This window comes from Haliaeetus albicilla, chromosome 11 (genome assembly GCF_947461875.1).
Source record: "Haliaeetus albicilla chromosome 11, bHalAlb1.1, whole genome shotgun sequence".
Classification (NCBI taxonomy): Eukaryota; Metazoa; Chordata; class Aves; order Accipitriformes; family Accipitridae; genus Haliaeetus; species Haliaeetus albicilla.
In genome coordinates, this window is record NC_091493.1 from 32,345,938 (window position 1) to 32,358,824 (window position 12,887).

General features: G+C 39.1%; 1 protein-coding gene across 13 annotated transcripts in view; it reads right to left on the reverse strand.

Annotated features, from left to right (window-relative positions):
- Positions 1-12,887, reverse strand: part of ABLIM1 (actin binding LIM protein 1) — a 209,877-nt gene that overhangs the window by 20,891 nt on the left and 176,099 nt on the right. For 11 of the 13 annotated variants that reach the window (XM_069797057.1, XM_069797056.1, XM_069797055.1 and 8 more), the window contains 3 exons: positions 12,435-12,564; positions 2,963-3,067; positions 580-627 (listed from right to left, as the gene is read on the reverse strand). In XM_069797057.1, the coding sequence (XP_069653158.1) occupies positions 580-627; positions 2,963-3,067; positions 12,435-12,564 (283 nt within the window). The remainder of the gene's footprint in view (positions 1-579; positions 628-2,962; positions 3,068-12,434; positions 12,565-12,887) is intronic. The other 2 variants (XM_069797047.1, XM_069797046.1) reach the window with 1 other exon arrangement.

The window sequence follows — 12,887 nt, forward strand, 5'->3', positions numbered from 1 at the left end:
GCGTACTACCTGAGCTGTATCACAGGGCTTGACAATCAAAATAGCCCTGCCAGTGGTAAGTCACCTGTATTATCTTCAACAATTAAAGATTCTTATTTAAAGCCACAGGTACATTGGGAATTCCAGTCTGATAATAACATCTCCATCTTTGCTGTTAAAATAAATTATTATACTTTGTCTGTTTAAAATAAGGATATTCCATGAAGTCCCTGTCAGAGAACAGTCTGTTGTTAATCCATTTTAACATTGATCATGATCAATACCTGTATTCTGAAAACATAAACTTAAAGAAGTGAAATACAGGAAGGCATCATAATGCTAAAGAGACAGGAAAATCCCAGTTAATGGCAATTTTGCCATTAATATCAACATGGCCAAGATTTAAACCATATGATCCAAATGAAACAACATGCTTTAAAACATAAACACTCAGCAGGACATGCAATAACAGCTGTTTCAAGCTTGGACTACTAATTTTTTATGCTTACAAAGTAAAAACTGAATGCTTTTCACTAGTCTGCATGCCTTTTAATTTAGTTGACACTCCAGTTTTGAAATAAGAAGGGAAAGATCATTTACCGTGTTGTTTGTAGATGGGTGGTTTTCTGTAAATGTTGACACCTTGATCTGTGAAATTGAGAAACAGAAAAATGGGAATATGAAAACTACTTCAGTTGTAGATAAAGATAACTCCAACACTAAAACAACAGACAGACCAAATCAAGGATGTAGCACAAGAAAAAGCCAGAAAGCTATTTCTAGTATTATACAAAATCAGATTGTTTAAAGAAAAGAAAACATAAGAACAAGTGAAAAGTCAAAGACATGTGGTATGAAGTCCTTTGGAGCTGATTCTGTAACATGTGGATGCATCCAAGTCATGAACCATTAATTTTAAACATTCAGAAGATTATCGGTGGGATAAAAGATAGAGAAGAAATGCAAACAAGCAAGACATTTCAATGGTGAAGATACAAGCCATTTGGGGAAAACTACCCCAAATAACTTTTGTGGAAAATTGTGCTTCAGTCATAACAGCTCAATTTTCTTTCCATCTGACTGGCTGGATTGAGCAGAGGAGAATGCAGTGAGCCTACAATTCACTTAAAAATCCAGAGAACAAAATGGCTGCCTAATACACTGCTTTGAACAGTCAACAACAGCTATACTTCAGTGAGTCGAAGGGATGCTTTATGCACTGTTAACTAACAGACTACTAATTCTCAAACCACAAGGATAGATTTTATTTCTTTTTCGTGATTTTTTTTTGTAAGGCCTACCATGTTGCACATTATCAATGTAAATCAGAATAAAAGCACTTCCCAGAACTTTAATGCAGTAAATCTACAACATATCTAAAGATACCATATTTTTACAAATAATAATCTAAGACAGGAACCAGTTTGTTCTAAACTATCCTCCCACCCAGGCCCAACACTTCATGTATTCGGCACAGCCACAAATACAAAAGTTAATCCAAAATCAGTGCTACAGTGCAAAAATCTGTCAAAAACTTATTAGAAGACCAAAATGAGCTGCTGGGAACTAGAAAATTTATGTCAGAAACCCATTTTGCTACTTCATACTGCCTGAAAAAAGTTTTCAGTTATATTAGAATGAAAGATGAAAAAGCATTTTAGAAATACATGCTGTTATCACAGATCCAATTAAAGTGCTACAGGAGACAACTTAGCCTTTGGCATTAAGGAAAGCTAACTTTAAAACTCTATTGAAACAGAGGCAAATCTTACTCTGCAGAACCCTACATCCTTGACTAAACAGGCAAATTCATTGCACACAAAGACACTGAGGTGTCTTGCTAGCGATCTGTTATGGCTACTTGACCAGCAAACAGGTATAAACATTGCAAGGGTAGTCATGCAGTACTTCTGCGCACATCTACACCAGAAAGCTCTAAGGAGGACAGGAACACAGCTCCTTCTGTGGCTGCACTGCGCCAGCTGAAGAGGACAGCTCTCCCACCATGCTAGAGATTATTACTCAGAGCTATTCATGCAAGTAAGTGAGCTTTAGCTTACGCAAGTCAAAGTGAGCCAGGTTAGCTTAAGCAGTTAAAACAGCCTACTTTAGCCAAGCCAGGTCACTCTTATTTAAAGGGAAGTTCCCACAAACAGTTTATCTGCCAGATCTGAGGAAAGGAGGAAGAGCAGTAACCTCTGGCAGTGTGAAGGGATACTAGACTGAAGGGGACCTGAAGAATAACTGGGTACAATAAGCTTTCAGCTAGCACTGATGCAGTTAGAAGATGCATGTCCACAACGCTAGGGACAAACCCTACCCTCATCCCATCAAAATCCAAGACAGATGATCTTCTCAGAGGCTGGAAGAACTGTGTAGCTCACTTCAAAACAAAGCCTGCCCTTTATAGAAAAGGCATCCTAAGGCATACATATCCTTGTGGATCTGCAGGTCTCTCTGAGGACACCAAGCCATTGCACAAAACAAGTAAAGAAACATCCTCATCTGCTTTAAAAAAAAAAAGGAAACACTAAACTAGAACTGTTGGGTTCAAGACTGAAAGAAGTTACAACAATCTGAATGAAAAACATATGTAATGGCTCACTGGTCAACTCTTTTCCGCATGTGACTCAAAACCAACTCCTCCAAAGTTAGCAGTTATGCTGGTGCTCAGCTGGTGCAACTGGGAGAAAAATCAAGCCCTGCATAGCTCATATCCAGCTCACAGGCCACCGACAGACCCTGAAAACCAAGGCATTCTAACAGTGAAATACCTGAACAACAGAATAGGTAAAAATCACAATGACCCCCCCCCCCCATTTCTTAATGCACTACTCCTCTCAGCAAGCCCAGGAACAGTTCCAAACCCTAAGGGTGCACCCCATGGTAAACAGCGTGAAACAATGGAGACAAGACAGAAGTTACAAAGGCTACATTCTACACTGTGACAGGACACCGAGACACATACAGTGCCAGCTCCTACCTGGAACATGGAAATGTTTAGGGGCCTGAGCGTAAGTTGGAGTGAGAGGGCGGCTGTCGGGCCGATAGGGGACAGGGGAGTTCCGACCGCTGGACGGCTCATTGCCTCCAATGAAAGAATGGAGAAAACAAAATGAGAAGAGGGAGAGCAATAAAAAAAAGCAAGCCCAATCAAACCCAAACAAAACTGGTGGAATCAAAACGTCCAGGGAGAAAAGAAGTTGAACCAAAAATATAAATACAAACAATAACGAGAACTGGTAGCCCTGGTGACTTTTTTCCCCTGATATTCCTGCAGAGACAAAAATTCATGTTCAGGCTGGAGTTGAGGTTTGAGCAGCTCAGACTCATTCTGACGGCATGCAGGCAGGAGCTGTGTGCTCGTAGCTGGTGATTAGATGGGCAGCGTGGAAAAGAAGAATGGAAGGTTACTTGGCAATGATTTAGTACGGAGACTCATATTTGAAGTTAAAAGTTACAGACACAAAGTATAGCAGCTGATACGCAAACCCAAAATGAAACCAACTCCCAAGCAGATAGAAGCAGATGCTGGCAGTTACTACAGTTCCCTAAACCAAAAGCATACAGAAGCTAGAGATGGAAAACAGCTGTTAGGTCACTTGGCCCATATCAAAAGGCAAAACTGTTCCTTACACTCTTTCATTGGTTTAGCTCTCTGGTAGGAAATTTTTGATATGGCAAAATCATTTGCAAAGTAATGCAGCCCATCTGGTGGCTGAGCCCATATCGTTGATGCCACCCCAAATCTCTGTCAATGCCAAATTTGGCTCTGGTGACAATACTTCACCACTGCTGATTTAGCAAATCTGAATCTAATGTCTAAAACTTAAGTTCCATTTTGCGCACACCGTTTGTTCCATTTGTAGGATCGCTCTTACTAGGACTATTTCTTTGCCTCCTAACAATCCACCACAGCAATCCAACAGCCCTGAAAGTTCCCATGTCTGTCAGGGCAAGAGGGTTGCTGCAGAATCATGCTGGTTGATCCCCAAGTATCAAGGCTTAACAGCCAGATATCCAAACACATGACTGTGTGTACCACAAAATAATGTTGCTGCCTTTTACTCTGTCCCATTCTTCACACTAGTGCAAACTCATGCAAGCAAAAACCGTCCACATGGGTGCTTATTTTACATGGGTATGGGTGACCACAATGGTGAGAAGTAGGGGAGCATCAAACCCCTTCCATTTTTCAGGTATGCGCAATGGATTAAAAAATCCTAGAAAAGCTGATTAACAGAGTAAGGAAAAAAAATGGGGGGACAAGGATGACACAAGTACAGGAGGGCTATAAAACACAACAAAAAAGAAACTGCAGGCCTCCTTTCAGCTGCAGGTTTCCTATGTCCCATTAGAGGACCCAAAGCCTTGGACTCAGCACGCTTCTTATTTATATATTTGGGGCAGAGGGGTGGAGGTAGGCTGAGGGGGAAGGAAAAAGGAAGTTGTCTTTACACAAAAGTTCCTCTTTTACTTGAACGGTCATCTGTCAATCTAAAAGGCACCAAAAGGGAGAAAAAACAAAAAGCTCTGTACAAACCTCACTGAGAGAGATGTGCCACAGAGGCCTCTGCCAGTACACAAGTTAATCCATCTGCATACACATGTTTTAAAAATTACATGCACAGTTCAGGGGGCTTGGCTGTAAAAAATTCGTCCAGAAGAATGCATGTGCAAAATTCATTTACCACTTGGATAGTTCAGCCCTAAATGACATGATGTTCTTTCAGCCACATGAGTTGATGATGTTTTTTTATTTTGGGTACAGCAATGCTGAGCTTCTGGCCAGGTGACAGTAATTGCTAGGTTTACTAACTCTGAAAAGCAGTATGAACAATTATTTAAAACAATATTGTCATTTCTCAATCTATGGTCCTTTACTTGGCAATTCCAATATTGAGTTCTACTTGTCCAGCCTTTGAGATACTGTGATGGTGAAACACCTAACTTGGTTAAGCTGATTTTACTTATGTCTTTTGCTTCTATTTAAGTTACTTTTCAGCAAAATCATTGTTTTATAGGGAAAAAACCATCAATATTGAGATGGCCTCAAGATATAGTTAATTCTAAAATTTATAGCCTTTATAAAGACATGTCATTCTGCCTTTCTGCTTCCATTAGCAATTAGCATATTCAATGAAAGGGAAGAATCAAAAGGGATTTATTGACCTGTGGACTTGTCACAACAGAGGAGTCACAAATACATTTTACCTGTTGGGAACTAGCAGTCAAAATGTGAGTGTGTTCAATTTACAATGCCTCTATCATCACCACTACAAATACAGGGAAGAAATCCTTCCTATAGCCCCCTCTTTATCTCAACTAGACACAACTAAGTATGCTCACACCCATAAATATACGCTTGCTCATCTTGTATCTGTACATAGATATTTTGTTTAGAGAGAACTGGTAATGTTGTACAATGCACACAGTACCAGGCAGGCAATTAGCGTGGTATAATCCCGCACATGTTGCTTTATCAATGTCTCCATTGGCTTGTATTTCCTGGGGTTCCTGTGCAGTCTCTCTCTTCGTAATGACTCCTACTAGTACTGACAAATGACTCTCCTTTACACTTTCTAGGATGGCAGTCTCATTACCTCCAACCACTGTGGGAGGGAATGGTACATCTACTTAGATTCTCATTAGACCATCCCTGAGGAACCCACTCTTGTAACAAGGCTTAAGTGCTTCAGATGCAGCTGTAAAATCACCCACTTTTTATGAAAGCAGTGCCAACATCTGTAGAATGTGCATATGCACACAGGAAAGCAGAGCTGCTAGACTGCCTGCACCTGCCTCCCAGGGCCTCCTGGCCAGCCTGCTTGCAGCTTTACATAAAAGTAGCGGCTGTGCATGCTCTGAATTTGGGTTCCTTGCTGTGCCTGCACAGGAGAGTCTCTCTTACTATCTCAGATATGCCATAACTAGTGTTAACTCCACAAAGCAGCAAGCACTCCAGTTCGCCAACACTGTAGGAAAAACTGGTTCCCACACCCCTGGCATGAAGTTGAATGCATGTGTGTAGGTGGGTGGGGGATTTTAAGAGATAACAGAGTAAGTTTAATGTAAAAATCAATCACTTTAACACAGCAGCCTCAGAAGTGAAATTCAGAGCCTTTTTTTTCTTTCATTCTGTTTGCTCCACCGGGTAGTTCCCATTTTCTATAGCTTGATTTGTTAAGCAGGTTCCCCTAGCAGTCAGGAATATAACTGCTTGCCTATACACAGCACGGTGTAATGCAGGTTCCTGCTGCCTTCTGAAGTGTTCACCACTGGGCTCACTGTGTGATTCACAAGGTAAGTTCACAGGATCAGGCCAAAAAACCCATATGCAATCAACACTGAGCCTTCTGTCAACTTGCAACCAACACTGAGCCTTCTGTCAACTTGCAATTTAGTTGCTCTTTTTCTGAATACACGTAGGAAAAAGAGCTCAATACCACCTGAAACCCTAAGTCCTATTCAAGTTTTGTTCTGAATGATATCATTCATCATCTTGTCCAGATGTGTAGCCCTTATTTCCCACACAAAACCGAAAGTCATGAAACAGCCAAAGCACGTCTGTTTTCCAGAGGAGAGCTTTCAGCTGCATCCACAAAACCCTGGAAATAGTGATCACACACAGAGAGCATTTGATTTCAGAGACCTGCCTCGGGGAAAGAAAGCAGGAACCTGTGAAAACCAAGGCCCAAAATCACTACAAAGGTGGGTAGACTCCTTATAGGAAGGTCTGTGAGCAGAGGAATACACATTACTTCGGAGCTCTTTTTACATGGAAGTCTTACAGGGGCTTTGCAATATTCTTGAATGCCTCTGAAAAATTCTAGGCATGTGAGATGCAATCCTGGCTCTCAATGAGAGTTTTGTCTCTGATTTCAGCAGGGTCAGGGTTTCTTTCGTTCATGGACTTGTTTTGATTCTTTCATAGCAGAGACAGTGCTTTATTGAGACAACACCAAATTCAATGGAGATTAAATGAAGTCTGAGCTGATGCATATTACACCCTCTTCCAGCTCATTCAACATACATGTTACATCAACAAACTCTGATTAAGACCTTCTGAGGCATATTTAGCCCTTTCACTCCTCAAAGTTCTTTACATTTGGCCTGATCTACAGGGCTTGAGCATTACGCTTGTTTAAACATTATGTTTTATGAAAACTCACTGAAACTGGTCTAAATGTCTATTTTTGTGGCTTGATGATACAAAATAACACAGACGTAACGTGTCATATGCCACTTTCATTATCATTATGCTGTTTGGAAATTACGTTTGGCATGATCCATATTATCTGACTCCTAAAGGAAAAAAAACCCCAGAACTATAGCTTTATGAAATCTTTCTTACAAACTTACACCAAGTTCACCTTCCTGCTAAAAGTACACGTGGCTTTGAGAAACGCTGACCAAGTAAAAAGGAGATCACATGATGCCTCTTCTTTGCATCACTGCAAATGTATCTATCGCGTCTAATTAATCCCAGACAGTGCTCTAGTTCTCATTTCTGATATATTCACAAGGGTCCAATTCCCTAGTAGACACAGAAATGCTATTCTCAAGCTAAAATAATGCAGTTCTTTAAACTGAAAACAAACGCCTAGAATACCCAAGGCAAACAAACCCCTATGGATAAGAATATCAAGGAGTTGCATTAGATGCAGCCAGTGCCAGAATAATCTCCTTTTTCTGCCACACAGACATAAAAAGGGGGTACTTGGACAAATGTGGTATGCAAGGAGGATAAATGAAGAACCATGTGGGAAACCCAGATTAACCTCATCAGTTGATAACAAAATACCTATTTATGAACATGAAGTAGTGAAGAGGACAAACAATATAGTGCAACTGGACTTCACTCAACACTACTCAAATGTTAAAAAAGAAAAAACACACAACCCCCTCGAACTATATACTGAACAAGCTGTATTAACCCTTCCTATGAAAACACACCTACAAGTTGCAATAGTAGAGAGGTTTGTTTAACAAAAATATTACCAGTCCCTTCCCTATCATCTTGTCTTTCTTTAAGTGCATGTGCACTGTTGGTACATATACGCATATACACACTATATGTACTTTCAGAGTATATCTTATTAAGAACTATCTTCCATCATATTCCTTTTAGAGGACAAGCCAGAGCTTGCTCTGACTTAGGGAACATTCTGAACATTTGTTCATCTAATGTTTTGTGAGCACTTCGTTGATCACTTAACATGCTGGAAAAATTACAAAGGTCTTCAGGCCTTTTGACCTTTTGTACCTTTCAATATTTTGCATTAATGGGAAGACAAAAGCTTTTCCTAAGCTGTTTCAGTAGCTACTTATCTTCACCTTAAACAAGTCATAGAAATAAAGATGATTTTTATCTAATTTAAGTGTAACATAGGATCTTATTGTATCTTTGCCTGCTATGTGGGAGAACCTTCTGTTACCACACAGGTACATAGACACTGAATAAATCACTACCAAATCCTTCCATTTGATAGTGTTAATACAGCCATAACTTTTTCACTGTGAGATTTAGAATTATTTGATGGTCTTTCTCTGAAGCTTCTGCAGTGTTTCTTTTCAGAAAATCACGGATTCTTACAATGTCTTATGTGACATATCTGAGAAGAACCATACCCACCCCTTTGTCTACAGTGCTTATAATCCCACTTAGCCTTTTGTACCAATAACTGAGATACATACCTAATCTACATGCCAGGTAATTCTTTGAAATCTGAAAACAATAGGCATGGATTTCCAATAGTTCTTCTGATTTATCTGTTGAAGAAGCTATTTTCTCAACAGAAAAAGAATGAAAATGCCACTTGAAAGAGTGTGAGCATTGATTTGTATTTACAGCAAAGAAATGTTGAAATTGCAAGGATTATGAATTAACTGCATGCTGAAATGAGCAGTGTATCTATTTTTAAGGGTCCCAATGTTTTAAGTTTGAAGTGAGATTTTTTTTCTATGTAGTGACAAAATAGGAAAGTTGAAAGTGCATATTCACAAAAATCGTCTAAGAAAATTCAGGGGTAAAATTAGTAATGGTGATCGGAATGCTTGAAGAGTTGTAACATTGAGATGTATTAGCATTTCTTGAAAGTTCATGGCAACAACTTCTTTGCAACTGTTTTTGATTATCTCCAGTTTAAGATTATCTACATCAATCAGTGGTGCCAGAATAGAATCTATGTTCAACTTACTCAACTGTCTCTTTTTGAGCTCCTGTAGGTTATATAAGCTATGACCTTCTCCCCAACAGAAGAGATGGCACAGCCAGAGAGTGCTCCAATAGAAATAAAAGTAAAACCACATTCACAGAAAGCAAGAAACAAAACTAAAAGCATATTGAGCTGAATGAGCCGCTTGAAGGAACACAATGAAAGAACAACCCTCCCCCAAATCAAACCATGGAAAATAACAGATTGAAAAAAACAGAAATGACCAGATCCTCAGGTAGTGTAAATCCTTGCAACTCTACTGCCTTCAGTAGAGTCTGCTGATTCTCACTAGTTGAGGAGAGGCCTAGAGATTTTAATTTTACTTTGTTGGGCACTAATTATTGTCAATGGGATTAACAATTATTAACTTCCTTGTTGCCACTGATCTTTATATGAACTCTTTTTTTTCCTTCTCCATATTTTTGATCACCTTGTTCTCAGCCAGGCAGTATATGTAGTCAATTTTTAAATGCATATTTTATGAATGTGGAAATAATAATTAAATTTGATATGCTAACTGCTGTAGTGATTGTTATGTACTGCTTTAGAAAAAAGCTAAATTAGACACATATAGGTTCTAAATAGTAAATGAAAATGCTTTCCTGTATATTTCTAATAGGTAATGGCTTGATGACTCTTCAACTAGGGCCCTTAGAAATGACATATTTCCTCTGAAAAAAGGACATTATGTCTATTCTAACGTAGTTTTAAGTGTAACGGCACATTTCGAGGCATGCTCAGCTATACAGCCAATGACAACCTTACGGAGATACACCTTATTAGCTTTGACAGAAGGCTAATAAATCTCCAGCCTGGAGGGTACTCCCTGGGGAGGCCTGGCTCCTTACCTTTGACATGGGGGATGAAGTGGTGTCGGAAGGGGGAGTTGGGGCGGGAGTCATGGTGAGAGGAGCTGAGACTGCTAGTGCGCAGGTATGACAACCGCTGCACACCAGTAGAGAGCAGCTCTGCGGCAGCAGGGAATCGGGGGGCAGAACAAAATGAAAACAAAGAAAAACAATAAGAGAAAGGCAGGGAAGGAGGCTTCAAAGGAAGAAAAAAAAAGGCATTGAACAATTAGGATTCTGAAAAGAAGGAAGGAGAAAAAAAAAAGGTTAAAGACGTACCGAAGGGTTCATAAATGTTAGACAAAATTACAGGAAATATTAGAAGAGAGGCTCAGATTTTAACTGCGTCACTAATTTAGCATAACATTTATTGGCTTAATGAGCTTCTGATCTATGCCTTGTTACCAAAAAGTAGCCTGATACCACCATGCAAACATCACAAACATTGATGCTCAATTAGTTAAGAAAGCAGCTGTTTTGAAAAGTGCCTGACCAAAAAATGTTAGTCAAGAGGCATGCAAGCTGTTTTCTATTGTTTTAAGACATTCCAAAAATGCTGCCAACATCAGCTAGGGCACTGTGGGAGGAAAAGGCTGCAAACTTTTTCAGAACTTGTAGCACTCAAATTTTTGAAGAACCTTATGCTGACAACATCAACACAGTGGTTCACTTCTCTCTTAAGGGCTAACCGGGAGCCAAAGAGAAGTTATCTCGGGCCACTGGGTTTATTCACAGAGAAATTATTCTTGCAAATAACATGATGATAAGAAGTGCCATTAGGAGAAAAACGGTAAATATACATGTGCTATTATTCAACACGAATAACTACTGCAGGAAAATTATAAAGTAGCATTAACAATTACCCCAAAGCAGGGTAGCAAAGATGAAAATGATGAGTTCTACAGAATTCTGTGTCATATAAGAAACAGAAACAGGTGAGCCAAAGATGAGATCATCTGAATAGAGATAAGTTTGAACAAGTATCTTCTCAGAAAATCCCTCAGGCTGTGAACTTCTGAAGATTTTACATTTGGATCCAAACTCTGGCTTGAGCCCATCTGCCCATCACAAGTTACATAAACGGAGACTGCTTCTGGGGAAGGTCCTTGACTGAACACAGACAGTAAAACTCAAATTACAGTAAAGTGTGGAATAGGGCCTGGATTTGTTCATATCCTTGATACAACTGATACAAATGGAAAAATTCCCTCAGAATTGCCAGAATCAAGAGACAGAAGTTTGCAGCTTTTTCATGCTTTTAAGTCTCTTTCGGTTTCAGTTGTAACGTCATCTTAAAACACAGTCATGTTGTCAGCACTAAGTATCAGACACAATTTGCTTCTGTCCCACCTCCCTTGGGTCCTTTAAATAAGGCATTCACTGACAGACACAATTAGCTGCTTTCAGTCCACCCCCACTAGGAAATGGCTACAGCATTCAAGTTCCACAGTGGTGGCTCTATTATAAATCTTTAATTTTAAAAATGCAGCTCCTATTGTATATGGGCTTTTGGCATCCCAACTGTTCAGCTGTAATCACCAAGGAAGATGAAACTGCATGATTGTATCACTTAATTTAAAAGCAGATCACAAAGATTTAATTCACTACCATAAACAATAAAATCAGTCTTGAAAAGTCTTCAATGAATAGCATTTAGAGATACATTTTTATGCAATTTGGGTGTGCATGAACAGTTCATTTTCATATCTTGCTTTTATATACACAACCAATAATTTTGAACGTGCTGGGAACCTGAATGACCTGTACATTTTCTATACTGTACATAGAACTTGCACATCACTGCTAAACCAGTAAATGAAGTTTGTGTTTTTTAAATGTTCCCAGGCAGTTGCCTATGGCTTTAATTAAAGAAATCTATCTTATGAACCATGAATCTATGTTTAAAAAAATGACTAGCAATTTGGAATATCTGGGGGTTTTGCTGCTGAATCTGATATTCTATGGCTGCACCAAGCTTTAAATGAATTGGTTTTTAGGGGGGAGGAATCCTACATTACTAACTTCTGTGTAGTCAAGCCATAACTTTTGTTTCCAATATGTGCTAAGTTTCTCAAATTCCAGAATGAAGTTTGTGATTTGCTGCTGCAAATACTTCCTTGCTTTCAGAAACATACAAAGATTTAAAAAATAATTAATCAGAAACAAACCCAGAAGATCCATATTTATGATGTAAGAAACACTCATCAGCCTAGTACAAAAGACTGCATCAATCACGAATAAAAAACAGGTAGAAAAGGAGATATTAAAATATGGAACAATTTTTCAATTAATTTTCACTGCTAAGAGAAACAGGTGCTTCACTGTGCCACTAAGCGACATAATAAAGAAACAATAGTTTTACATATACTTCTAATGCAGTTGCCCTTACCAGGTCTGTGGAAATGCTGAGGGGAACGTGACATGGTGGGTGTGTAGCTATGACGACTGTACACTGGAGAATTAATGGAGCCCTGACTAGTAGACCTGTGAATCATGCGATCCCGAACATCTTGATAACCCTGCAGAATAGAAGCATTCACTAATAAATGTAAATGCACATTACACATTTTTAGCAGCACTTAACTTTCATGGATCTGAAGACATCAGCAGAAGCTACTGAAATAACAAAATCCCGTAAGATTTCAACCTACTGCATTATTACTGTTCTCTAATGATCTGTTCCAAAGACTCCAATCCATTTTTATAGTCTGGGTCAGAGTTCAGTCTTGGAAGGTTCCAACTCCAAATGTAATTTCTATTAAATTCTATATAATCCCAGATTTGCCCACATTCCTGTGACTCTATAAGAGAAGCTGCATTCAGAGTATCTCTCCTGCAGCAT